The sequence below is a fragment of the Astyanax mexicanus genome, chromosome 6 (genome assembly GCF_023375975.1).
Source record: "Astyanax mexicanus isolate ESR-SI-001 chromosome 6, AstMex3_surface, whole genome shotgun sequence".
Lineage (NCBI taxonomy): Eukaryota > Metazoa > Chordata > Actinopteri > Characiformes > Acestrorhamphidae > Astyanax > Astyanax mexicanus.
In genome coordinates this window covers 56,174,725-56,200,000 of record NC_064413.1, presented here as the reverse complement: position 1 = coordinate 56,200,000, position 25,276 = coordinate 56,174,725, and the positions used below count along the sequence as shown (strand labels likewise).

Genomic DNA, 25,276 nt, shown 5'->3' with positions numbered 1-25,276 from the left:
TAAATGTCTATTCAAATAGAATATTGGGCCTTATCTATGTTAAGGGCTAGAATATGCAAGAAAGAAGAAAAAACACATCATGTCCATTAAAATGGACGCAGGGTCTGAAAGGGTTAAATACATCACACACATCAAATTACATCACACAATCACATACATCACATTATAAACATCACACACATCAAATTACATCACACAATCACATACATCACATTATATACATCACACACATCAAATTACATCACACAATCACATACATCACATTATAAACATCACACACATCAAATTACATCACACAATCACATACATCACATTATATACATCACACACATCAAATTACATCACACAATCACATACATCACATTATATACATCACACACATCAAATTACATCACACAATCACATACATCACATTATATACATCACACACATCAAATTACATCACACAATCACATACATCACATTATATACATCACACACATCAAATTACATCACACAATCACATACATCACATTATATACATCACACACATCAAATTACATCACACAATCACATACATCACATTATATACATCACACACATCAAATTACATCACACAATCACATACATCACATTACATAAATCCTTTTGTGATTGTCAATTTGTGTTATGCAAATTATTGTGAGGATACATTGTATATTGTTAAATGCTGAGAATGCATTTATACTCCTGCTTAATAAAAAAAAGATAAAATAAAGAACTTAATAAAACATATTGGACTTTAAGAGCAACTGAGAGGAACTTCATTACCAAATCTTCTAAAAAGTCTAAAAACAACCCAACAATGTTGGGAAAAGGTGTTAAATGGGTTCAGAAATACAATAATTACATAATCACTTATTAATATTCGAAGCTGAATAAATCCTACATTATTTAACAGAGTAACGTTATCTGCAGGAAATTCAATTCTGAATTAGACTCCGGGCTCTTGCAGCTGATGGCAAGCTGCATTACCAGGATTCGAACCAGCAATCTCTCGACCTCGACATATTAAAGACATTTAAATCACCCAGTGACTATAAACTATGACCACGTTCACAGGGCAAAAAGCTTTTAAAAATTAAGGCATATTTTTTAGATAAACGAGTTTAAGGCTTGTAAAGAATTTAAGGTGCAGATTTAAGGTGGAACGGAGAGATAAGTAAATTAGACTAATATAATCTCAGGTGTTTTAGCTGTAACAGTGTTTATTAGCGTTTTTCCCTCTTTAAATCTCACTATATAAACTCAGCTCATATATAAACACCCCGCAGACCCGAATCAGCAACATAAATGCTGAAATTCCCTGTATTTAATACATTAATTACAGTTTATCTGATTACAGTACCTCTCCTGTACTCCTGACCCCCGCTGCTGCTGCTGCTTCTGCAACAGACTGCGCACAACACCGGCGTTTGGGCCGTCAATACTGCGCACACTTTACTTTCTGCGCAGAGTTTAGTGCGTTCTGTTTTATGGATAGAGAAAGTAAAATTCCATCCCATGGTTTTGTTTCAACGGCCTGGGCGGATTTGCTGAAGCTGAGCCGCCCTGGCAGTTGGTACAAAACCCTGCGATGGATTTTTACTTTCTGGACCTGGATGACTCACCTCTATTTATGGAGGACGAAAAATTACATAAGTATAAACAAATAAAAGCACATATAAAAGAATAATATATATATATATATATGTATATAAATAAATAATGACATACGCGCATAACTAATTGTATAGATAAATAAATCAATTATTAAATATATATTTATTGTATTTATTTATTCGTCCTTCATACTGTTTGTGCAGATCTGTAATAATAATAAAGTACAGAGCCTTTATTAGAGTTTTATATATAGAGGAGATAAATGAGGGTCTAAAAGTAAACCTCTCATAAAAATAAAAAAATCAACATTATTAATATTTTGTTTAAATAATAAAAAAAAACCCCACACAATTATATTTTCAGTTTTGTAGTTTTTCATGTTTTTATATATATTTAATATCTTATAATTTATACTTGTTGTTAATTGTGTATTTATTGTATTTGAGATTTTTTACTTATTTTCTATATTTAATATTGGACCTATTTTCACACATCACAATATTATTATACTAGAGCATCTCAAAAAAATGTATTGAAATCATGTGGATCAAAACCAGCAGATGACATTTCCTCTGCTGACAACTTTTTTGGAAATGGGGATTTCATTTTCCAGCAGGACTTGACACACTGCACACACTGCCCATTAGTACCAATTAGTCTTATATAATATTCTAATTTCCGGAGACACTGATTTTTCAACAATGAAAGAAATAAACTCGTAAAATAGATCACTCTGTGTCTATATAATATATGAGTTTCACATTTTAAACCGGATTACTGAAATAAAGAGATACACTAGTATAGGTGTGTTTCAGTCCTGGGGCCTCATGTACTAAAGGTGCGTACGCACAAAAATATTGCGTACGCCATATTTCACGCTCACGGTCAGATGTACTAAATTTAACTTGAACGTGAGAAAGTGCGTTCCCCCACGGAACTTTTGTTTCGGGCGTACGCCTTTTTTTTGTGCGTATGTATTGTGTTTTTGTCATTTGGCGACACTTAGAGGCGATGCATTGAAATTACAACTATTAAGATATCCTTTATGCACACATTGTAGTCAGCATTACTGGGTAAAATAAAGTTAATTAATCAGACAATTTCATTGGCTTACATAAATAATCGTTTAAAGTGTTTCCACTTAGCCTAGATTCTATAAAAATGCATAAAAGTTTGCGCTGGAGTTGTTGGAGTTGGCAACGTTGGCATTATTGGAAAATATTGCTAATGGCCAAATTCATTGAGAGCGCATTTTCCACGACCATTATGTTTTTTTGGCCCATGATGATGACTGACTTATAAGCCGTTTTAGATTTTCAAGAGCATAGGAGGATAAGAAAACAAGCTGAATGCGTGACGTGTGGCTTCTTGGTAAGCAACTCATTTAAGATAGATAGATAGATAGATACTTTATTGATCCCGAAGGAAATTTAGCAAATTTAAATTTAAAGCATTTAAATGAAATCATTTATTATCCCTCTTAGAATAATACAATTTAAAACATGGGTAATTAAACGTGTATATCATATTAATAATAATATAATAATAATTTTTATTATAATTTTTTTTTTATTATTATTATTATTCTAACTTTATACTATGCGTAATTGAGGGAGGAGTCATGGCAGGTGTGATGTGTTCGTGCATTTGCGCTTGATTTCAAGTTGATTGTGATGTACTAAGAGAAAGTACGTGGGATTCTGTCTACGCACGGTTTGATAAATCCAAATTTTTTTGTGCGTACGGAAGAGTACTAACTAATACTCCTGGGTTACATCATTCACAATACTAACTAATACTCCTGGATCAGGGTTAGAAAGCTACATTATTGCACTATATCAAGGTCAGCCTCCTTTGTCTTTTATTCCTATTTATTTCCTGATGAGAAGTTTCACTGGTGTCTCAGTGTCTGTGGTGTCAAAGCTTCTGATTTTACAAAAAGTTTCAGATATAAGAGGCGTGGATCTGTTTTTCTCTGTAAAGCTGCTTTATGACAACCTTTGTTGTAAAAAGCGCTATAGAAATAAATTGAATTGAATAACGGGTTCTTACATGAAATTCCAACACAGATGGAAGCAGCTGCGCTTCTCTTCGTCTCCCCTCACTGTGCCCCGCCCCTCTCCCATATGCCCCGCCCTCCACAGACACAACGCCGATAGATAGATAGATAGATAGATAGATAGATAGATAGATAGATAGATAGATAGATAGATAGATAGATAGATAGATAGATAGATAGATAGATAGATATTTATGCCGAGAGAAGTTTAGGAAAGAACAAGCAAGGGACTGGAGATAGGGGGCACCCAATTTACTGACTATCTATAGCCAATCAAAAGCAAGGTTTAAATTCGAAATAGTATCTTCAATATCTCAACATTTTAAGCTCCATGGACCAGTGACAGAATAAAAAAACATATCACATTTCAAAAAAAAAAAAAAATAAAATTAAAATAAAATACATTTATTTGCAGAATCCCAGGCAGATCCAATCCAGATATTGGGGTTGATCCAGTCCCAGCTATAAAGTAGATCCATTCCATGTTTTGAAGCAGATCCAGTCCTTATTTTGAAGCAGATCAAGTCCAGGTACTAAAGCAGATTCAGTCCTAGTTTTGAAGCAGACCCATTTCTTGTATTGTGGCTTCCCCAGTCCTGATATTAAAGCAGATCTGGCCCTGGTATTGAAGCAGCTCCAGCCTTGATATTGAAGCAGATCCAGTCCGTGTATTGTGGCTAATCCAGTCCATGTTTTGAAGCAGGTCAAGTTTTGGTTTTGAAGATAAGATAAGATAAGATACTTTTATTGTCATTGCACAGTGTACAACGAAATTTAGCAGCAATCCTTATGGTGCCTGAACAAAAATAAAAGAAAACAAAATAATAACAGCTCTATGTACAAATACACAAATTTACACACATTTACAGTGGATGTATGAAAATATAGGCAATATAGTAACAATTTACCCAATAATAAATACAGAAAGTGCACAGTGCGTTGTAAGTCCAGCTATTAAGGTTTGTACGTTTAATTTTTTAGTTCCTTGGTAGTGGTCTGAGAGTGTGCGTGCATTTTGCAGTGTTCAGTTCTCGTACAGTACTATGGTAAAAACTGTTTTTCAGTCTTCAGAAGCAAATCCAGTCCAGGTTTGTGGCTAATCCAGTTCAGGTTTGTAGGAAGATCTGGTCCTGGTATTGAAGCAGAGCAAGTCCATATTTTGAAGCAGATTCATTCCTTGTATTGTGGCTAATCCAGTCCATGATTTGAAGCAGACACAGTCATGTTTTTTAAGCAGATCCGGTAATTGAAGTAGATCCAGTCCATGTTTTGAAGCTGATCAAGTCCTGGTATTAAAGCAGATCCAGTATTGGGTTTGAAGCAGATCGAGTCCAGATTTTGAAGCAGGTCAAGTTTTGGTTTTGAAAGAAATCCAGTCCAGGTTTTGTGACTGATCCAGTCCATATTTTGAAGCAGAACCAGTCCATGTTTTAAAGCATACCCCTTCCTTGTATTGAGGCTAATCCAGTCCGCGGTGTTAAACCAGACGCAGTCCGTGTTTTTAAGCAGATTCAGTCCGGGTTTTGCGGCGGATCCGCTCAGGCTGTACAGGACGTGACGGAGGGAAAATTCCCATAATGTTCAGTGATTGAGTAAAGATCAGCAGAAGAGGAACACAAAGAGAAAAACACTCTCACACACGCACAAACCCCGTATCTCCCTCACCCAGCACCGCACTCACACCGGGACCCCCCGGAGCCGCGCTGCGGGCTGCCGGCCGGGCCCTCGCCCCTCGCTGGAGCTGTAGAGCCGGGCTGAGAGCAGGAGCGCACGGGGGCTGGAGCTGCTGGATGTGGAAGTGTCGGACCCGCGGCGGCGGCGACCTGCCCCGATCCCCCCGCTTACTGCCCAGGTGAGTCTCTGAACCCGCCCCCTGACTCCACTACACCCCACACACCTGAACTCCGCTCACCTGAACTCAGCTACACCCCGAACACCTGAGATCCACACTCCTCAACTCCTCCGCGCTCCGAGAAACAGGGCGAAGCAGCGTTTAGCACCCCAGCTAATTAGCCCGATGCTAAAGCTAACGGAAAAGTGAACGGGATTTGCGCTGAATTGGGCCAGCAGCGGGCACACTGAGCTAGCTTAGTTAGCCTGTTAGCTTAGTAAAGCTAAATAAGACTTTGTCAGCTCTGTCAGCGCCGCAGAAAAGTATAAACGATCTAATAAACTAAATAAACAGAAGAGTAAAGTAGATGAAAGCCTGATTTTGTAGGTAAAGTCCTGTTTATTTAGTTTACTTTAGTTTAAATACAGTAACAACACAGCTTAGCCTGGTTAGCTTATGTAGGCTGTAGTAGAGTTATGGAGCTAGCTTTAGCTTTAGCTACTTCTGCTAAATCCCTGTACCAACTACAGTAAAAGTCATTTGATCATTTAACAACATTTATATATAAGCATCATAAACCACAAACCCCATAAAATATATAATATATATATAAAGTTCACTGTAGCTGTTTAAGTAAGTCTAGTATGTAAGTTAATTTACCTCCGTTAAACCCATAAAGCTATATATATATATATATATATATATATATATATATATATATATATATATATATATATATATATATATTAGTAGTGTCAGTGGATTAAAACATTTAATCAGAATAATCACAACAATATTCTGTGATAAACTGCGATTAATCACAATTTTCATTCTTAAGACAGGGTTTTATAGTGGCCATTTAAATGTAATTTAAAGAATGAATGTAAGAAAAGTAAAATGTGAATATATTAATATTAATTAATCTAAATAATAGTTTCTACTTGTATGTTTGAGGGGAGATAAAGCCGTAACGTGAGGCGCTGGAATAAAGAATGAATGATAAATAGGATATAGGAAACATTTTTTTTACTTTGTTGTGAACATCTCAGCTTGGTTGTAAGGATTTCTGAATTAGAACTTGGTATAAAAGAGCGTTTTTACACCTGTAGTTATGAAAGTTTCTAAAATCCGGATCAGTTGATAAGTTTATTTATTTGGCACCAAAATGCGCATCAATAAACTACACAAACACATCAGAGTCTCCTCTGATTGTCAGAGCTGTCTGGAGCAGGAGTACGAAAGTAAATATAGTGAGAAGATTCTGTGTTCCACTGTGTATATCTGTATATCTGTGCAGTGTAAAGCCGCTTTAATATAGAACGCTGAGAATTTGCAGCTGCGCTTTTAAACACAGTGTTTTCAATGGGACATGCAGCACAGATATGAGCAGTGAATGCATGTAAACAGCATGGAGCAGCAGAGACAGCGTTCATTCATAGCAGTATATTATCTGGCTAATATATCAGAATAAACTGCTGTGTGTGTGTTTGTGTGTGTTTGTGTGTGTGTGTGTGTGTGTGTGTGTGTGTGTGTGTTCAATTGAAGGTGCTGGTCAGTGCTCAGGTACAGACATATACCAATATAAAGTATAGAATTTAATTTAAATTCATGTCATATCAGACAAGACATTGTTTGACACTAATAGAAACCATATATCATTGCTGTCATGTCAAAACCTTGTATCTACAAAAATACATTTTTACAGGATTAGAGAGAATAAGACTGTCCCTAACACTGAGACTGAAGTTCTTGGGGAATAGAATAGAAGAATAGAAATTCTTCAAAATTTCATAAAATAAACACTCTTTATATCGACTAAAGGAAGCTTTTAAAAAGGTTTTATCTCTCTTCTGTAAAGTAGCCGTTTTAGAAATACATGTTTTTCATTGGGCAGCGATGATACGTTAAAATGTTTTATTTAGGAAGGAAAATAAACCTTTGAATAGAATAAAGGACAGAGTCCAAAATTAATGAGTTTATATTAAAGTTAGTTTATACGGAAATATGCACTTGTTTTATACTGAATACTGAAATATGTACTTATGTCCTCAACACAGAACTATGTGAAATGTTTTAGTACTGCAGACATAATTTTTATAATTTTGAACTCCAGTTATAAGCATTTTTAACATGCTCTAACTGTATCTCCAGGATCAGCTCACCAACCAAATCAATCATAGAAAAACTATCAACGACTGGGCTAAAACTGGGCTAAAATCATGGCATTGAATGCAACAGCAGTTCCATTCAGAGTAAAAAAGAGTAAACTTTACATTACATGAACACTGCTGGTTAGGGATGCACCGAGGTGGGAGTTCTGGGCCGATATCAGTTATTACACACACATACAGCTCTGGGAAAAAAACTAAGAACCCATTTAAAAATGAGTTTCTTAAATTTTACCAAATTGAAAACCTCTGGAAGATGGATGATCACAAACCATCAAACCACCAAACTGAACTGCTTGAATTTTTGCACCAGGAGTAAAGCAGCATAAAGTTATCCAAAAGCAGTGTGTAAGACTGGTGGAGGAGAACATGATGCCAAGATGCATGAATTAAAATTTGTGATTAAAAACCAGGGTTATTCCACCAAATATTGATTTCTGAACTCTTAAAACTTTATGAATAGGTTTTCTTTGCATTATTTGAGGTCTGAAAGCTCTGCACCTTTTTTTGTTATTTCAGCCATTTCTCATTTTCTGTAAATAAAGGCTCTAAATGACAATATTTTTATTTGGAATTTGGGAGAAATGTTGTCTGTAGTTTATAGAATAAAACAACAATGTTCATTTTACTCAAACATAAACCTATAAATAACAAAATCAGAGAAATTGATCCAGAAACTGAAGTGCTCTCTGTTTTTTTCCCAGAGCTGATGCTGATATTCATATTCATTTACAGCTTACAAAGAGAGACTACACACCCAGGTATAACTTTATAACTAATAAAAATAACAAAACATAGCTTAAATCAGTGCATTTTAAAGTAGCACGAATTAGTGCCAGTTATTATAATTGTAGTATAGCATGGCCAGTGTCGCTGTGTCCTTTTACAGCCTACAATAAATACATCAGCCAGTATATGTTTCTTAAAAAAAGTAATTATCGGCCAATACCAATATAATTCTGATATCATTGTGCATCTCTACTGTTGGTACTATAGACATTTTAAGTAGTAATATTAAAAACATTTATAGAGCTGTGGTTGAGTGTTCATTTTATAATTACAATCGCATTACAAGTGCTTTAAAAGTATTTAATATCTTAACCAAACCTGTAATTAGGATTGAAATATTCCTAAATGAATCAATATATCAAATTGAATCAGAAATTGAATTGAATTGATTCAGTGGGAAAAAAAGATTCTGAAACTGAAGTTTTGTGGTAAACATGGTAAAAGTGATGCTTTAACAGGAACAGGAGGAGGTGAGGAAGGGAACTGTGGGCAGCAGAGGTGTGTGTGTGTGTGTGTGAGAGAGTGGAAAGTTTACCTGAAGGTGCTGCAGGTGATCAGAGTCTCTCTAGGGGGGAGTAAAGTGTGTGTGTGGGAGGCGCTGCAGCATCCTCAGCCACAGTCCTCATTATAGGCCAATATGCTTATCACCACATCTTCAGTTTCTAAAGTGTGTGTGTGTGTGTGTGTGTGTGTGTGTGTGTGTGTTGTATCACATTCTGCTGTTTCCTCTTCCAGGCTGGCGGATGTTAAGGTCATGGCGATGGATCTCTCTCAGATGACCCCGCTGTCCTCCACTCAAATGCTCAGGTGAGTTCCTTCCACCACAGGGGTTTCAACAGTGACCACGGCTCACACTCACCCCCACCCAAACCCTCTTCACGGTTCCTACACACACACACATACACACTGATTTGTTGTTGGTCATCTCCACCAAGACAAAAGAAGCGGGATAGCCCAGTTTGAGTACCATATTTTTCGCATTATAAGGCTCACAATCAATAAACGTCTATTCTCTGGTATGTTTTCATACATCAGGCTTACCGGATTATAATGAGCACTTTAAGCGGTTCTAGTAAGGAACAGGGGTGTCGCCATGTTTCCCTTCTAATTCAGCAGGTCTTAACACTGGGGGCAAGACCTGTAAAGCTAAGCTAAGCTGAGTAAACAAAACTGTAATTCTTAAATCAAACATTTTCTTCAGTTAAAAAGTTAAATGAGTGCTGGATTTTAATCGACACAGATTTCTCTGCTGAAAATTGTTTATTTGGGTGAGTAAATCACTTCTTTTTTTTTTTTTTTTTCTTTTCAGTAACCTTAGATTTCCAAATTTCCACTAAGCCTAACCTAACTGCCACCTAACTTCCGTCTGACAGAGCTACACCAAGGGACCCTGAGTGTTCTGGTAAGCCAGTGCGCTAATAGCTAGCGGTTTGAGCCACGTAGCTTGTTTTAACACAGTAAAGACACAGACTGCAGTCCAATATACTCACCCCTGAACGGTGAGAGAGCTAGCACTTAGCGCTGTGGTTAGCGGCTAATGCTAATACTGCTCCAGTCTCAGTGCTGGAGAACTGAACTGAAACTCCTGTATAACTCTGTACTTCAGGGGAGTGACTTTACTGCTCTTTAATACCTGACTGATAGAATTCCTACATAAGGAGCACCGGATTATAAGGAGCTCTGATGATTTTTGGGAATATTAAAGGATTTTAAGTTCACCTTATAGTGTGAAATATACGGTAGTCATTTTAATACTGAAGATCCAGACTTAGAAGGAACACATAAGGAATTATGCAGTAACTTAAGATGTTAAACAAACCAACATACTCTGTGATTCTATCACCTCAGGAGTAAGGCTGGGCAATATGGAAAATCGAATTTATCACAATATACTTTTTCATATCAGCCGATATGAATACTGCTAACCGCTATTTCCCTGTTTAGAGGTGAGAATTGTCGGACTGTAGCCTGCTGCTAACCCCGGCTAGCACTGCTGGAGCAGCATTAGCATTACCCACTAATCGCATTAAGCGCTAGCTCTTTCACCGTTCAGAGGTGAGTATATCGGACTGTAGTGTGTGTGTTTACCATGATAAAACATGCTATGTGAGACAAACTGCTAGTTAATATTGCCCTGGGTTCCTCAGTGTAGCGCTGTTAGCGGCATTAGTTACCAAACGCTAGCTTTTAGCTGCTAATTCTAATGCTCCAGCCTTAGTGCTGGAGAAATTTGGAAATAAGCTTACTGTAAATAAACAGAAGTGCTTTACTCACCCAAATAAACCGTTTTCAGGAGAGAAATCTGTGTAGATTAACATCCAGCACTTGTTTAACTTGTTTAAATCTTTTTAGTACAGTTTTGTTTACTTAGCTTACCTTTACTTAACTTAACTTATTTAGCTACCCACCCCCCACCACCCAGCGGTGAGACTTGCTGAATTAAAAGTTCTTTATAGTGTCTTTTTAAAATGTGCTTTTATAATCCGGCGTGCTTTATGTATGAAAATAGACCAGAAAATGTATATATACATTCATTTATAGTGCCTTGAAATCCTGTGTGCCTTGTAGTGTGAAAAATGCAGTATACTACTTTTAAAAAGGTTTTTCTTGATGTTTAAAGCTGGTCCCTGCTGGTGCCGGGTCTCAGTAGTGTGTATTGTGCGTGCTGCAGTGATCCGGGTGGTGAGTAAGCATCTTGTTATGCTGTGTAATGAGAAGCTGAGCTGGACTCGGTGTATCTGGGCGTGCTCTGCTGCTCTCCTGCATTAAGAGATCAGACCTATAAAACGCAGCCGCTGGCCGTGTGGGCGGGAGCAGAGCAGGGAGCGCACAACGCTGTTGTGCAATTCTATAACCAGCAGTCCGGGTTTGATTCATTATTCCTTCTCACACACACACACACCCCATGACTCAGTGCATCGGGCTGAGGTAAACCGTGATGTCACGCTTTGTGATGGAGCGATGATCTGATCTCAGTGTGGAGATAAGAGTTTTTAAAGTTAGAGAATTCCACCTCTGAACCACAGGACTGAAACCAACAAGCGACCAAAGAAAACCCACAGATTTCAGTATTTTCCTTATTATTATTAAAAGTGATGATTGGCATTAGGGCTGCACGATATTGAAAAAAAACAACAACATTGCAAATGTTCTTTTTCTACCATATATATATATATATATATATATATATATATAATCACGATATTAAACAATGCAGGGCACATGACGTCACCGCACATGATGTCTCGCGTCCGGACCAATCAAGATCTGAGTCAGCGCCGAGCTCTCAAAACCCGAGAAAACAGCAAAACAAAAGTAATCAGCCCTTTAATCAGCATTTAAATGCCTTTTTAAAAGGTGAATAAGAGCGTTTGTTTTTCTGGGATTAAAAGCGTGAATTCAGCTGTAACTGGAAATATCTGCTCTGCTAAACTGTGCTGCACTGAGGAGCACAGCTTTCCACACGTGCTCACGTCTACAAGCACGTGCCCAACCATGTGGATGGAGGTCATGCAGTTAGTTACCTCGTGTTGACTCCTCCCCCTCCTCCTTTCTCTTCTCAGGCAGCAGCAGCCTGTCACTCACACAGACACAGAGACAGCGCTGTGTATCTACTTCTTGTGTCAAGAATAAAAACATTGCCTTAAGTGACATCGCACGTCCTGCGAGCTGAATATTGCGCATGCGCACACTGTGATGACAATGCTTAAACAATATATCGTGCGGCCCTAATTAGCACTATATTACCGTAGTTTAATGTGTAGTTTCAATGTTTTATGGCCGAATTCTTCATAACAAGCAAAAAAAAAAAAAAAGATTACTTTGTAAAATAGGTTGTCTCAGTAGATATCTAGCTTATCTAACTTTCCCATTCCACCTTAAATGGTGCAACAGACAGCAGGGGCTGCAGCATTTAAGGCGGAACTGAAAAATGTAATAAAATAAAATATCTAATCAAAGCTAGATTCAGCTCCTCGTCACATAGGAATTAAGGAATGGACAATAATAATTCTGAAGGCATACGAGAAAATACACCCTAAAGTTACCTAAACTAGGTATTCAGAAGCAGCAGCTAGGTTACTGAACTTAAGTGCTCCTGATGGTGTATCGGGTGCTTTTGAAGGGTTTCCCAATTCCTAGGGGGATGATTTCAGGGGTTGCACAAAAAACAAGTGTTAGGGGTAAGTGGTAGGACCAATAGGTAAAATGGGATTGGACTCAAATGTAATGTACTCATTGGGTTGTGAATCACCGAGCATCATCATGACATCATGATACTGTGATTCTGCAATACTCAATATATCACAAGTCAATTCTCTACGATACTTCCCGCCCTCCGCCATAGGTCTGTAACTCTGACTAAGCATTGCGTAACAGGGTACGGGAGTTTTGCGAATCTGACTCATAGACTCAAAGAGAAATGTAACAAATCACTGCTGTAGGTGTTTTAATGTGATGTCTGGTCTGATGTCACATTCCTGTAATACTGATTCACAGATACTCTATAGAAGAGTCACTAATACAAACGAACAAACAGATCCCATCAAAAGAAGAGTCACATTGATGATTCTGATTCTCTCTCTTTCTCTGTTTCTTTGATTCTGACTATGATTCTCTGTCAGATTCTGATTCTATCTTTATAATTCTTTACTGTATGATTCTGATTCTGAATTTTTTATTCTCTTTGATTCTAAATTTCTGATTTTGACTCTGATTCTGACTCTCTGATCTCTGATTAAAATTCTGATCATCTCTTTTTCTTTCATTGTGAATTTCTGATTTTTGACTCTCTGTTTCTCTCTCTTTCTCTCTGATTATTGAGTCATTGATTCTGATTCGTTCTCTCTGATTCTGTGATTGATACACTTTCTCTCTGTGATTCTCTCATTCTTACTCTGAGAGTCTGATTTCTCTCTCTGATTCTGATTTTTTGATTATTGACTCTTTGATTCTTATTTCTCTCTTTCTCTGATTCTGAATTTCTGATTTTTGATTCTCTCCCTGATTTTTAATTTTTGATTCTTGACTTTGATTCTAATTCTCTTTCTTTGATTCTGTGATTCTGACTCTCTCTCTCTCTGAATTTGTGATTTTTGACTCTTTTATTCTGATTCTTTCTGATTCTTTGATTTGATTTGATTTCTCTCTCTGAATCTGAATTTTTGTTTCTTGAGTCTTTGATTCTGATTCTGTCTGTCTCTCTCTCTCTCTCTCTCTCTCTCTCTCTCTCTCTCTCTCTCTCTCTGTGATTCTTCACTCTCTGATTTTGAATTTCTGACTCTCTGATTCTGTCTCTGATTGGTCAGGGCATGGTGACTGCTGTCCAGTGGCTGGAGGAGCAGCGGCGTCTAGCCTGAGGAGGAGAGTCGGGAGGAAGCGCGAGAGCAGGAGAGGAAAAGAGAGAGAGGGGCACGAGTGCACCATGGGCCAGTGCGTGACTAAATGTAAAAACCCCACATCCTCTCTGGGCAGCAAAAGTGGTGAAAAGGATGCTGGGAAGTCACATGGTAAAAAGGGAGGCGGAGGAGGAGGCGGGACCGGCAGCCATAAAGACGAGTCCAAATTCCCCGCTGATGTCAACGGCACAAAGTCACCGGAGGTTACTGTGGAAACCTCTGTAGCTCCGCCCCAATCACCAGGGAGCGTGCGCAGGGCGGAGCCTGAGCAGGAAGGGGAGGGGCTGTCTCTGGCTCGGATAGAGGAGATGTTCATGAGGTATAAAGACGAGCACGAGGACGCTATTCTGGAAGAGGGAATGGAGCGGTTCTGTAATGATCTGCACGTCGACCCGGCGGAGTTTAAAGTCCTGGTTCTGGCGTGGAAGTTTCAGGCTGCTACCATGTGCAAGTTTACAAGGTAAAAAATAAATATATAAGAAATGTAATTATTTCACTTCAACATAACACAAAATATATGTTGTACTGATAATAATAATACACTACAGGAAGTGTAGGGGGCGCTTTATAATGCACTATAATGTTCATATGATCCACACACGCTCATTCTGACAGACTATAATACACTACAGGAAGCGTAGGGGGCGCTCTATAATGCTCTATAATGTTCATATGATCCACAACACTCATTCTGACAGACTATAATACACTACAGGAAGCATAGGGGGTGCTCTATAATGCTCTATAACAGTGTTTCTCAACCAGGGTGCCGCGGCACCCTGGGGTGCCGTCTGGCTTCATCGGGGGTGCCGTCAAAATATTGCGCATCACGTGCATATTTCCTTTCCAGAGTCAGCTCGTGTCGGGGTGTGTCCCAATTCACAGGCAGCATACTCTGGAGGATGCGACCCACAGAGATAGGCGGTGTATTACTGCGCAGCTGTGACGCAATGTCTTCGAATACAGCCTCCGAAGGATGCGGCCCCTAAATTGGGACACACTGTAAAGTTTGTCCCCCACGCGATGCACTGCGAGAGTAGTGTAAAGCGCTCAAGCTCGCATGGAACGTTTTTTTTAAAAGAAGATTGCAGATTCAGATAACTCTGAATCAGAGCCATTAACTTCTTCATCCAGTGGTAGTTCAGCAGTGAGTGTAGCAGAGTATTTCACTCGTTTGAAAAGTCTGAAGGTTTCGCGCTAATTGTAAATAACCCCCCACCCCCCCTTCTCACCTGAAATAAAATATTCCGCCAGCAACTCTCCTCGTTCTCACCTGAAGTATTGCGCCAGCAACCCCCCCCCAACCCCCCCCCCCGCCCCCATTTGTAAACTGGGGGCGGGGGGATTTTGCATAATTTTAAATGGAGTCGTGATAGAAAAAAGGTTGAGAAACGCTGCTCTATAATGTTCATATGGTCCACAACACGCTCATTCTTACAGACTGTAATACACTACAGGAAGTGTAGGGGGAGCTCTATAATGCTCTATAATGTTCATATGATCCACACGCTCATTCTGACAGACTGTAATACACTACAGGAAGTGTAGGGGGCGCTCTATAATGCTCTATAATGTTCATATGATCCACAACACGCTCATTCTGACAGACTGTAATACACTACAGGAAGTGTAGGGGGCGCTCTATAATGCTCAATAATGTTCATATGATCCACACGCTCATTCTGACAGACTGTAATACACTACAGGAAGCATAGGGGGCGCTCTATAATGTTCATATGATCCACACGCTCATTCTGACAGACTGTAATACACTACAGGAAGTGTAGGGGGCGCTCTATAATGTTCATATGATCCACACGTTCATTCTGACAGACTGTAATACACTACAGGAAGCATAGGGGGCGCTCTATAATGCTCATATGATCCACACGTTCATTCTGACAGACTGTAATACACTACAGGAAGTGTACGGGGCGCTCTGTAATGCTCTATAATGTTCATATGATCCACACGCTCATTCTGACAGACTGTAATACACTACAGGAAGTGTAGGGGGCGCTCTATAATGCTCTATAATGTTCATATGATCCACACGCTCATTCTGACAGACTGTAATACACTACAGGAAGTGTAGGGGGCGCTCTATAATGCTCAATAATGTTCATATGATCCACAACACGCTCATTCTGACAGACTGTAATACACTACAGGAAGTGTAGGGGGAGCTCTATAATGCTCAATAATGTTCATATGATCCACACGCTCATTCTGACAGACTGTAATACACTACAGGAAGCATAGGGGGCGCTCTATAATGTTCATATGATCCACACGCTCATTCTGACAGACTGTAATACACTACAGGAAGTGTAGGGGGCGCTCTATAATGTTCATATGATCCACACGTTCATTCTGACAGACTGTAATACACTACAGGAAGCATAGGGGGCGCCCTATAATGCTCATATGATCCACACGTTCATTCTGACAGACTGTAATACACTACAGGAAGTGTAGGGGGCGCTCTGTAATGCTCTATAATGTTCATATGATCCACACGCTCATTCTGACAGACTGTAATACACTACAGGAAGTGTAGGGGGCGCTCTGTAATGCTCTATAATGTTCATATGATCCACACGCTCATTCTGACAGACTGTAATACACTACAGGAAGTGTAGGGGGCGCTCTGTAATGCTCTATAATGTTCATATGATCCACACGCTCATTCTGACAGACTGTAATACACTACAGGAAGTGTAGGGGGCGCTCTATAATGCTCTATAATGTTCATATGATCCACACGCTCATTCTGACAGACTGTAATACACTACAGGAAGTGTAGGGGGCGCTCTATCATGATCATGTTACTTTAAGTTGCACTAATTACTGACACAGATGTGCAAATGCACATGTAGACAGTAGGACTCCAGTATGTTGGTAAACAGTGAGTGTCAGTGTGAACTCTCTCTTTCTCTCTGTTATCTGAGATAAAGTTCTTCTGTTCAGAGATCAGTGATCTAACTGAAATCTCAGGAAGTGGTCACAACTTCTGCTCTGCAGCCAAAATGTGTGTTTGTGTGTTTGTGTGTTTGTGTGTGTGCGTTTGTGTGTGCGTTTGTTGCTGAGGTGTTAAGACCATCTCTCTGTCTGTATCTCTTTCTCTCTCTCTCTCTCACTCTCTCTCTCTGTCTGTATCTCTCTCTGACTGGTTTCTCTCTTTCTCTCTCTCTGTCTGTATCTCTTTCTCTCTCTCTCTCTCACTCTCTCTCTCTGTCTGTATCTCTCTCTGACTGGTTTCTCTCTTTCTCTCTCTCTGTCTGTATCTCTTTCTCTCTCTCTCTCTCACTCTCTCTCTCTGTCTGTATCTCTCTCTGACTGGTTTCTCTCTTTCTCTCTGTCTCTCTATCTCTCTCTCTCTCTCACTCTCTCTCTGTATTGGTCTCTCTCTCTCTCTCTCTCTCTCTCTCTCTCTCTCGCTCTGTATATCTCTGCCTCTCTCTCGCTCTGTATATCTCTATCTCTCTCTCTTTATTTGTATCTCTCTCTATCTGTATCTCTCTCTATCTCTCTTTGTATCTCTCTGTGTCTTTTACATTAATTGTAATTATCAACTTTTCAAAAGCAATTATAGAATAAATAATAAACACAGACACAATAAACACAAGTTTAACACCATTTTACATACAAAAGTAATTTGTATATGTCTTTATTTATCTATACATGGACACACAGAAAATACACATAATTAATTTCCACTGATGTGTTTAAATGATGCTTTTAAATAAATAAATCAGAAAATGATATGTTAGTACTGTATTTTAGAAGATAAGCAGTAATAATAGTATGATAGGTGTGTTATCAGTTATTTATTATTGATAGAGAGTAGTAATGAGCTGATGTCTCTCTGTGTGTGTGTGTGTTTGTGTGTAGGAGGGAGTTTGTGGAGGGCTGCCGGGCGATCCAGGCCGACAGTCTGCAGGGGATCTGTCTGCGGTTCCCGGTGCTGCTGGAGGAGTCCCGCGGCGAGGAGAGCTTTAAGGACCTGTACCGCTTCACCTTCCAGTTCGGGCTGGACGCGGACGAGGGCCAGCGCTCGCTGCAGCACTCCATCGCCATTGCGCTGTGGAGGCTGGTCTTCACGCTGGACACGCCCCCCGTCCTGGAGCGCTGGCTCCACTTCCTGTCGGATAACCCGTACGGCGTGCGCGGGATCTCACGCGACACCTGGAACATGTTTCTGAACTTCACGCAGAGCATCGGGCCCGACCTCGGCAACTACAGCGAGGACGAGGCGTGGCCCAGCCTCTTCGACTCCTTCGTGGAGTGGGAGACGGAGAGGAGGCGCCGGGAGAGGGAGGAGCAGGAGGAGAGGAGGAGAAACCAGGAGGAGGAGGAGCTGCATCAGCGGCGGGACACCGAGACAGACGCCATCACAGACTGCAGCCTCGACGGGGCGGCGTGACGGGAGACGGGCGGAGGACGGGGGCGTGACTGATGCTCTGAGGGTGGATGCTAGTATTACCCAAGACCCTTACTTTCCGTTCTGGTCTGGTGGTGATGATGATGATGATGATGATGATGATTTCTATTTTCAGGCTCTTCTTATTGGGATGGGCTTCCCCGTTTCCCCTGAACTGTTTATTTTATTGCTGAAAGGGCTCCAAAAAACTCAAATTGTGTTTTTAAGCACTTCTATTTAAGTTATTGTTTTATTTTGTAATTTTCATTTTGGTATTTTTAAGAGGTCTGCCCCTCTATCACACCCCCACAGTGGGTTTCCTCCTGGATCAGACACCAATCGCACCTCCTTACCCCCTCTAAACAGCGACGATGCAACTCCTTCACCTCCACCCTCGTTATATAACCCCACCCCCCCACCCGCCGCAGCAGCAGAGCGCTGTAGCCGACCTGCGTCAGGCTGACGGAGGGAGCGAGAGAACGAGAGATCAGGGCTTTCTGCTTTTAAACGGTTAACTGTAGCAGCTGGTTTTAGAGTCGCTGGTTATTACTGGTTATTATGACATAAAACACACACACACACACACACCCCTCAGCTCCCGGTGATGCCGGTTATTCTGCGGTCAGGTTTGTCTGCTGTGATTTATTTTTGCGGTTTACAGTTTTTCATTCTCCGTGGTTTCATTTCAGATTCCTTTTGTCTGGTTTTATATAAAATGCTACAATTTATAACGAATAAAATGTGTGAGATTGGGCAGTGACCACGCAAACCAGCTCTGTTCATTTATTTGTGTTTTATAGTGTGAAGTATCAGAGACCTCCAGTGAAAAAATGCAGCACTTTTTTTACATTGTCTTTAACTTTTATATAATTGCATATTGACACACATACCCAACATATACTGTGTTTTATCTGCTCAACTTTTCAACATTTCTAAGCTAAAGCTAAGCTAAACAAACAAAACTGTAATTCCTAAAAAAAATGTCAAACGAGCGCTGGATGATAATCTACACAGGTTTCTCTCCTGAAAACTGATTATTGAGGTGAGTAAAGCACTTCTGTTTATTTACAATAAGCTGAGATTTACAGATTTCCACTAAGGCTGGGTGCAGCAGCATTAGCAACTACAGGACAGAGAATCAGACAAAAGACTTAACATACAACACAGAACCTCCAGTGATGAACAGAGTAAAAAACTCCCTCAGAGCTGGAGGTGCAGAAAACACTGGGTGATTCACATGTATTAACAAGGCTAATACAGGTGCAATTAGAATATTATTGAAAAGCTACTTTATTTCACTAATTCAGCTGAAAATGTGAAACTCATATATTATTTCTTTATTGTGGATAATGATGGCAATTAAAACCCAAAAATCAGAGTCTCAGAAAATTAGAAAATTATATAAGACCAATTGGTACTTTCTGCAGTGTGAGCAGTGTGCCAAGTCCTGCTGGAAAATGAAATCTGCATCTCCATAAAAGTTGTTTTCAGCAGAGGGAAGCTGTAAGATATGAAGTGCTGTAAGATTTTGTGGGAAAACAAAACTGCACTGACTTTAGACTTGATAATAAAACACAGTGGATCAACACCAGCAGATGACAGACATGACTCTCCAAACCATCACTGATCATCAGTACATTTTACATTTCATTTAAAGAAACTCAAGGGAGCAGAGTCTGGAGGAAGAGTGGAGAGACACACAGTCCAAACTGCTCGAGGTCTAGTGTGAAGTTTCCACCAATCAGTGATCAGCCTTAATGAGTGGTTTAATGGGACGAAATGTATGTAAAACTTTAGTTTGAGAAGATTTTGAGAAGAACTGAAACTTAATCCTAAAATCAAACATCAATAAAAAAAATTGACAAATACATGCAGGACTATGTAGAAGTAATAGTCCCCAAAGACAAGGTTTTAAATTGTTCAGGTTTGTTTATACCAGATATGTTTGAAAACAGTAAAGTCTACAAGGCTTTTAGCACAAGATTCATTGAATACACCAGCTTACCTTTTTCGTTCTTCATCTGAAATGGAAAAGAAGTCTGAGAAGGTGTAAACATTTGTGCTAAAAATAAAATAATATCTGTAACACCCAGGTTATTTTTCAAGCTGAATGCAGCTGAGATAGCATTTCAGCATCTTAGAATCAGGTCATATTTATTTAGCATTGTTTTTTTAACAGATTAGAATGAGTTAATCAAAGAGTCTTTAGTATCTGCTTGTCTAGAGGAGCCATTTCCTCACACTCTGTCTATTTTTCCAGGTTTATTGCATACACAAAACACAAGATCCAAATCATACTACCTCATCTGTTAAACATGGTGGTGGAAGTATTGGAACTCATGCAACTGCATTGGAACTCATGAACTCACGTTCATTCTTAAACATCTGACTTCTATGAAAACATTTAATGAGGCTAAGGTCTGAACTCTAGGGTGAGGAGGGTTTGGTTTTTCCAGTTTTACTGCTTTAAATTTTCCAAAAATGATAAAAGTAAGTTAGTTTTTACTGCACAGCCAATAATAACTATCCCTTCTTGAGGGTGTGTTCTTTTCCTCCTCACTCCCTACATAGTGCACTACATAATCAACAAAATAGCAACTGACTGACTCATTGTACTACATGCATGCTAATACATGCTGCACAATTATATCTTCTATTGCAGTGCTAGTAATGTTTTAACACTATTTAGTGCACTATTCAGTCTGCAGAAGCATTTACAATACGCCCTACGCTTGTGCACTATGTAGTGCACTTGGAAAGGTTTGAGATGTACCCAAACAGTAAGTGGTCTCCGCCTGGATACACAGGTTACGCCTTTTCCGATTGGTCGGTGTCCATGCATGTTTATGAGAGTGGGCGTGCCCACGGTGTATGCTGCTTTCTGATTGGACCGTGGTCCTCCTAGTTACCGTCTCCATCTGTCCACAACAGAAGTCGCGTGCGGAGCGCCGTTTGGAGGATAAGATGTGATGGACTGTGAGTGAACGGTTTTCAATAACGAGTAGATTTAATCTAAAATCGATTATAACGTATGATAATTGATTATTGATTGATATAGATAGGTATAGGCGGTTGTTTGGAGTCGGTGTGCTGCGTTGTAAAGCTGTTGAAGTAGGCCAACAGCTGCAATTGGGCTATGTTTTTGCAATTGTCCGTTCCACCTTAAATGGGGCAGCAGTTGCATTCTGGTGCTTCAGAATGCCTGAGACGCCAGAATGCAGCAACTACTGCCCATTTAAGGTGGAACGGACAATTCCAAAAACATATTTTTCAACAAGGCTATATTTTTTATGATAAAAAGCAACTTTTTACTAGAATTTAGTAAAAGAATGTAATAATCCACTTCTTTTGCATTAAAAAGTGTTAAAAAATATATATTTTAGCTTAGCCGGGCCCAGCCTCCAGCCGCGGTGTGTCCTGCCGCTGTAAGCCGGCGTAGGGAGCGCTCTCCGCGGGGAACCTCCCTAGCATCTTCCGCTAACAGCTGGATCGCGGCCGCTGCACTTTTCCTATTTTTTTTTAAAGAAATACTGTAGTAAACTAGAGCTGTTTTACTATAGATTGTATTATTTTTAAGCAGTTTTAAACATTTCAGGCTGCTAACATTTTATTATCACTGCGTTTTCACCCCTTTTCGACCCCCGGGATACAGGGGCAGCTGAACGCCGCTCTCAGAGACTCTCGGCGGGGAGTGAGGTAAGGGAAGCCCCGCGGTAAGCTCCGGAGCTCCGGAGCTTTTGAGATATCTGCTTAGTTTTGTGTGTCAGCTTTAAAATCCAATAAATTTGCCTCAGTAACATTGTTGTGAGCATGTGTATATGTTTTTTTTTTTTGCTGTTAAGAGTTTATGCAACAGTTTTATTCACATAGTCTCTATATGCACACAGAGGGCACTTTATTTTTCTTAAATTTTTTTTAAAACAAAAAAAAAATCCTTATTTCAAGATATGTTTCTGATATTAAATCAAACAAAAGACTGGCACATTAAAGGAAAAAGCCAATAGGACTTTACAAAACAGAGAAACCCCTGACAACCCCCTGCAAGACCTGGCAGACCATCCAACACCAAGTTTAACTCTTCTGTTTTAACAAGACAACACAATGCAAAACAATGTGTTTATTAAAGTAGGCAAAGACAACAACAATGAACAATAAACAATGTGGAGACAATACATCCACAACAATGGACTCCCCACACTAGAGTTCAGACCTCTGCGTCATTAAATGTTCGTATAGAGGTCAAGAATGAACTTGAGTTCATGAGTTATGGAAGAATTTCTCTGCAGATTTCAGAATACTTCCACCACCACGTTTAACAGATGAGGTGGTATTTTATTTGAAACGCCTTAAATGGTGCAGCTTGGAGACATCCTCTGTGATAAACTGAGGAATACTTCCACCACCATGTTTAACAGAAGTGTTGGTATGATTTGGATCCCTGTATAAGAAGAACACGTCCAACACCATGGTTTACAGATGAGGTGGTGTGCTTTGGAACTTGGGCAGAATGTGAGGTTAACTCTCTCTCTCTGCATATTTCTTTAAAAACACTGACAATTAGTCTTCTAAAAATAATGGAAACTCTAATAAAGTTTATAATAGTTGGATTCATTAAACACTCAAATATCGTATGTTAAAGTTAGCTGTTAAGGCTTCTTAGTCATTTGTTTAATAAGGGTTTCTGCTTTTTCTACCTGACATTGCAGAACTTGTACTAATTGACTGGAAATGAAACAAATAATTGTTTTATATTGGAAATTTTGATTACGTTTTACACGAGATTAAAAAAACAAGTAGGCCACAAACAATTACAATTATTTACAATGTAAATAAATGCATGCATTCATGATCTGTGTATGTAATGCTGCAATAACAATTGTTTTTATTATAAAATTAACTATACAGTGTATGGTTGATGTGACGGTGTGTTATATCTTTGGACTGTCACTGAAGGAAGTACGGAGGACAGCTGAGGAGCAGAACCCATGCTCGTGTTAAAAATTTCATATGTTAGTGAAGTAATGACTCTGGAGGTTCTGTACTGAGCAGCTGCAGTGGAGCTTCTGAATCCATCCTGTATCTTTCAGTACAGGAGCTTTAGTGTGTTACAGTCTGATTATGGTGTAAAATAAAACCCTGCAGCTCCACAATAGCTGGGATTCCTCTCAAATATTATATTTAGTTAAGAAATTAGAGAGAAAATGAGAAATAAGCCGTGTTTCCATCCAATACTGTTACATAGATAAACTATAGACAACACTGGTGACCGTAATTAGTAGAGTCATTGAAAAGAGCAGATAGATGAGATTCAATCTGACCTGATTTTAGCAGAATCATTTTCAGAAACAGTTACAACAGTTATATTTTATTGGGTGAGTCATCCACCGCACATCAGAATGTATATAGCAGAATGTATATAGCATCCTTTAAAAATTGGTTTTATATTGTAGTTTAGGGCAATATAAATTGAGTATAGGGGATGAAAAGGAAGTATAGGCTAGTATAGAGTAGTTTAAGGACCATATGTAAGTATAGGACAGTTTAGAGTAGTGTAGGGAGTATTAGATAGTGTAGGGCAGTGTAAAGAAGTGAACGATAGAATTACAGAGTAGCGTGTGGCATAAGAGAGTATAGTAAGTATAGGGGATGAAAAGGAAGTATAAGCTAGTATAGAGTAGTTTAAGTAGCATATGGTAGTATAGGGTAATATTAGAGTATAGTGAGTATAAGACAGTATAGAGTAGTATAGGGAGTACCAGATAGTGTAGGGCAGTGTAGAGAATATAGGATAGAATTATAGACTATTGTGTAGTAAAGGGAATGAATAGGAAATATTGGCTAGTATAGTGTAGTTTAAGGAGCATATGGTAGTGTAGGGTAATATATGAGTATAGTTAGTATAGAGTATAGTGAGTATAGGGAACGAATAGGAAGTATAGGGTACTGTATAGTAGTATTAGGGAGCACAGGGCAGTATAGTGAGTATAGGGAACGAATAGGAAGTATAGGGTGCTGTATAGTAGTATTAGGGAGCACAGGGCATTATAGTGAGTATAGGGAACGAATAGGAAGTATAGGGAGCTGTATAGTAGTATTAGGGAGCACAGGGCAGTATAGTGAGTATAGGGAACGAATAGGAAGTATAGGGTGCTGTATAGTAGTATTAGGGAGCACAGGGCAGTATAGGGTAATATAGAAGAGTATAGTGAGTATAGAGTAGTATACAGAGCATAGGGTAGTATAAAATATTGTGAGTTAGTAGTATAGGTATAGAGAATGTATAGAGAGTATATTGTACTATGAGAGGAATATAGATTGTGTAGGGTAGTGTACAGGGGTATAATATAGTATTGGATAGAATAGAGGAGCATAGGGTAGTATAGGGAGTATAGTTTTTATAGGGTAGTGTTAAGGATTATAGGGTAGTATTAGGGAGTTAAGGGTATTACAAGTTTGTAAGAGGTAAATATAGATTTTGTAGAGTAGAATACAGAGGTATAATGTAGTTTTGGGTAGTATAGGGAGTATAGTTTTTTTATAGGGTATGGTAGAGGATTATGTAGTATATAGTACTATGAGGGAATATAGATTTTGTAGGGTTATATGTAGGTGTATAAGGGAGTATTGGGGTAGTTTAGAGGAGTATAGGGTAGTATTGGGGAGTTTATTGTATTTTAAGTTTGTAAGAGGGGAATATAGATTGTTTAGGGTACTATACAGGGTTATAACATAGTATTGGTAGTATAGCGGAGTATAGGGTAGTAATAGTAAGTAGTGTAGGGTAGTATAGGGAGTATAGTTTTTTATAGGGTAGTATAGAGGAGTATAGGGTAGTATTAGGGAGTTTAGGGTGCTATTAGTTTGTAAGGGGTAATGTGAACGTATAGGGAGTATGTAGTAGTATTATGAGGGAATATAAATTGTGTAAGGTTGTATACAGCGCTATAAGGGAGTATTGGTGTAGTATAGAGGAGTATAGGGTAGTATTGG

The 25,276-nt window shown here is 39.1% G+C and overlaps 3 protein-coding genes across 6 annotated transcripts in view; 2 read left to right on the top strand and 1 right to left on the bottom strand.

The window, feature by feature from the left end:
* The window catches only part of lyrm1 (LYR motif containing 1), a 4,670-nt gene extending 3,216 nt beyond the window's left edge, over nt 1-1,454 (bottom strand). The window contains exon 1 of the mRNA XM_022662165.2: nt 1,367-1,454. The gene's annotated coding sequence lies outside the window, so the exon portion shown is untranslated. The remainder of the gene's footprint in view (nt 1-1,366) is intronic.
* Nucleotides 1,455-5,129: 3,675 nt separating this feature from the next.
* Nucleotides 5,130-19,058, top strand: dcun1d3 (defective in cullin neddylation 1 domain containing 3). The gene is made up of 4 exons (XM_022662193.2): nt 5,130-5,531; nt 9,203-9,274; nt 13,774-14,323; nt 17,758-19,058. The coding sequence occupies exons 3-4, from the start codon at nt 13,890-13,892 to the stop codon at nt 18,287-18,289; spliced, it is 966 nt and encodes a 321-aa protein (XP_022517914.2). The 5' UTR covers nt 5,130-5,531; nt 9,203-9,274; nt 13,774-13,889; the 3' UTR covers nt 18,290-19,058.
* Nucleotides 19,059-21,176: 2,118 nt separating this feature from the next.
* The window catches only part of katnip (katanin interacting protein), a 44,591-nt gene continuing 40,491 nt past the window's right edge, over nt 21,177-25,276 (top strand). For all 4 annotated transcript variants that reach the window (XM_049480067.1, XM_049480065.1, XM_049480066.1 and 1 more), the window contains exons 1-2: nt 21,177-21,262; nt 21,939-21,982. In XM_049480067.1, the coding sequence (XP_049336024.1) occupies nt 21,256-21,262; nt 21,939-21,982 (51 nt within the window). In that variant the 5' untranslated portion in view covers nt 21,177-21,255. The remainder of the gene's footprint in view (nt 21,263-21,938; nt 21,983-25,276) is intronic.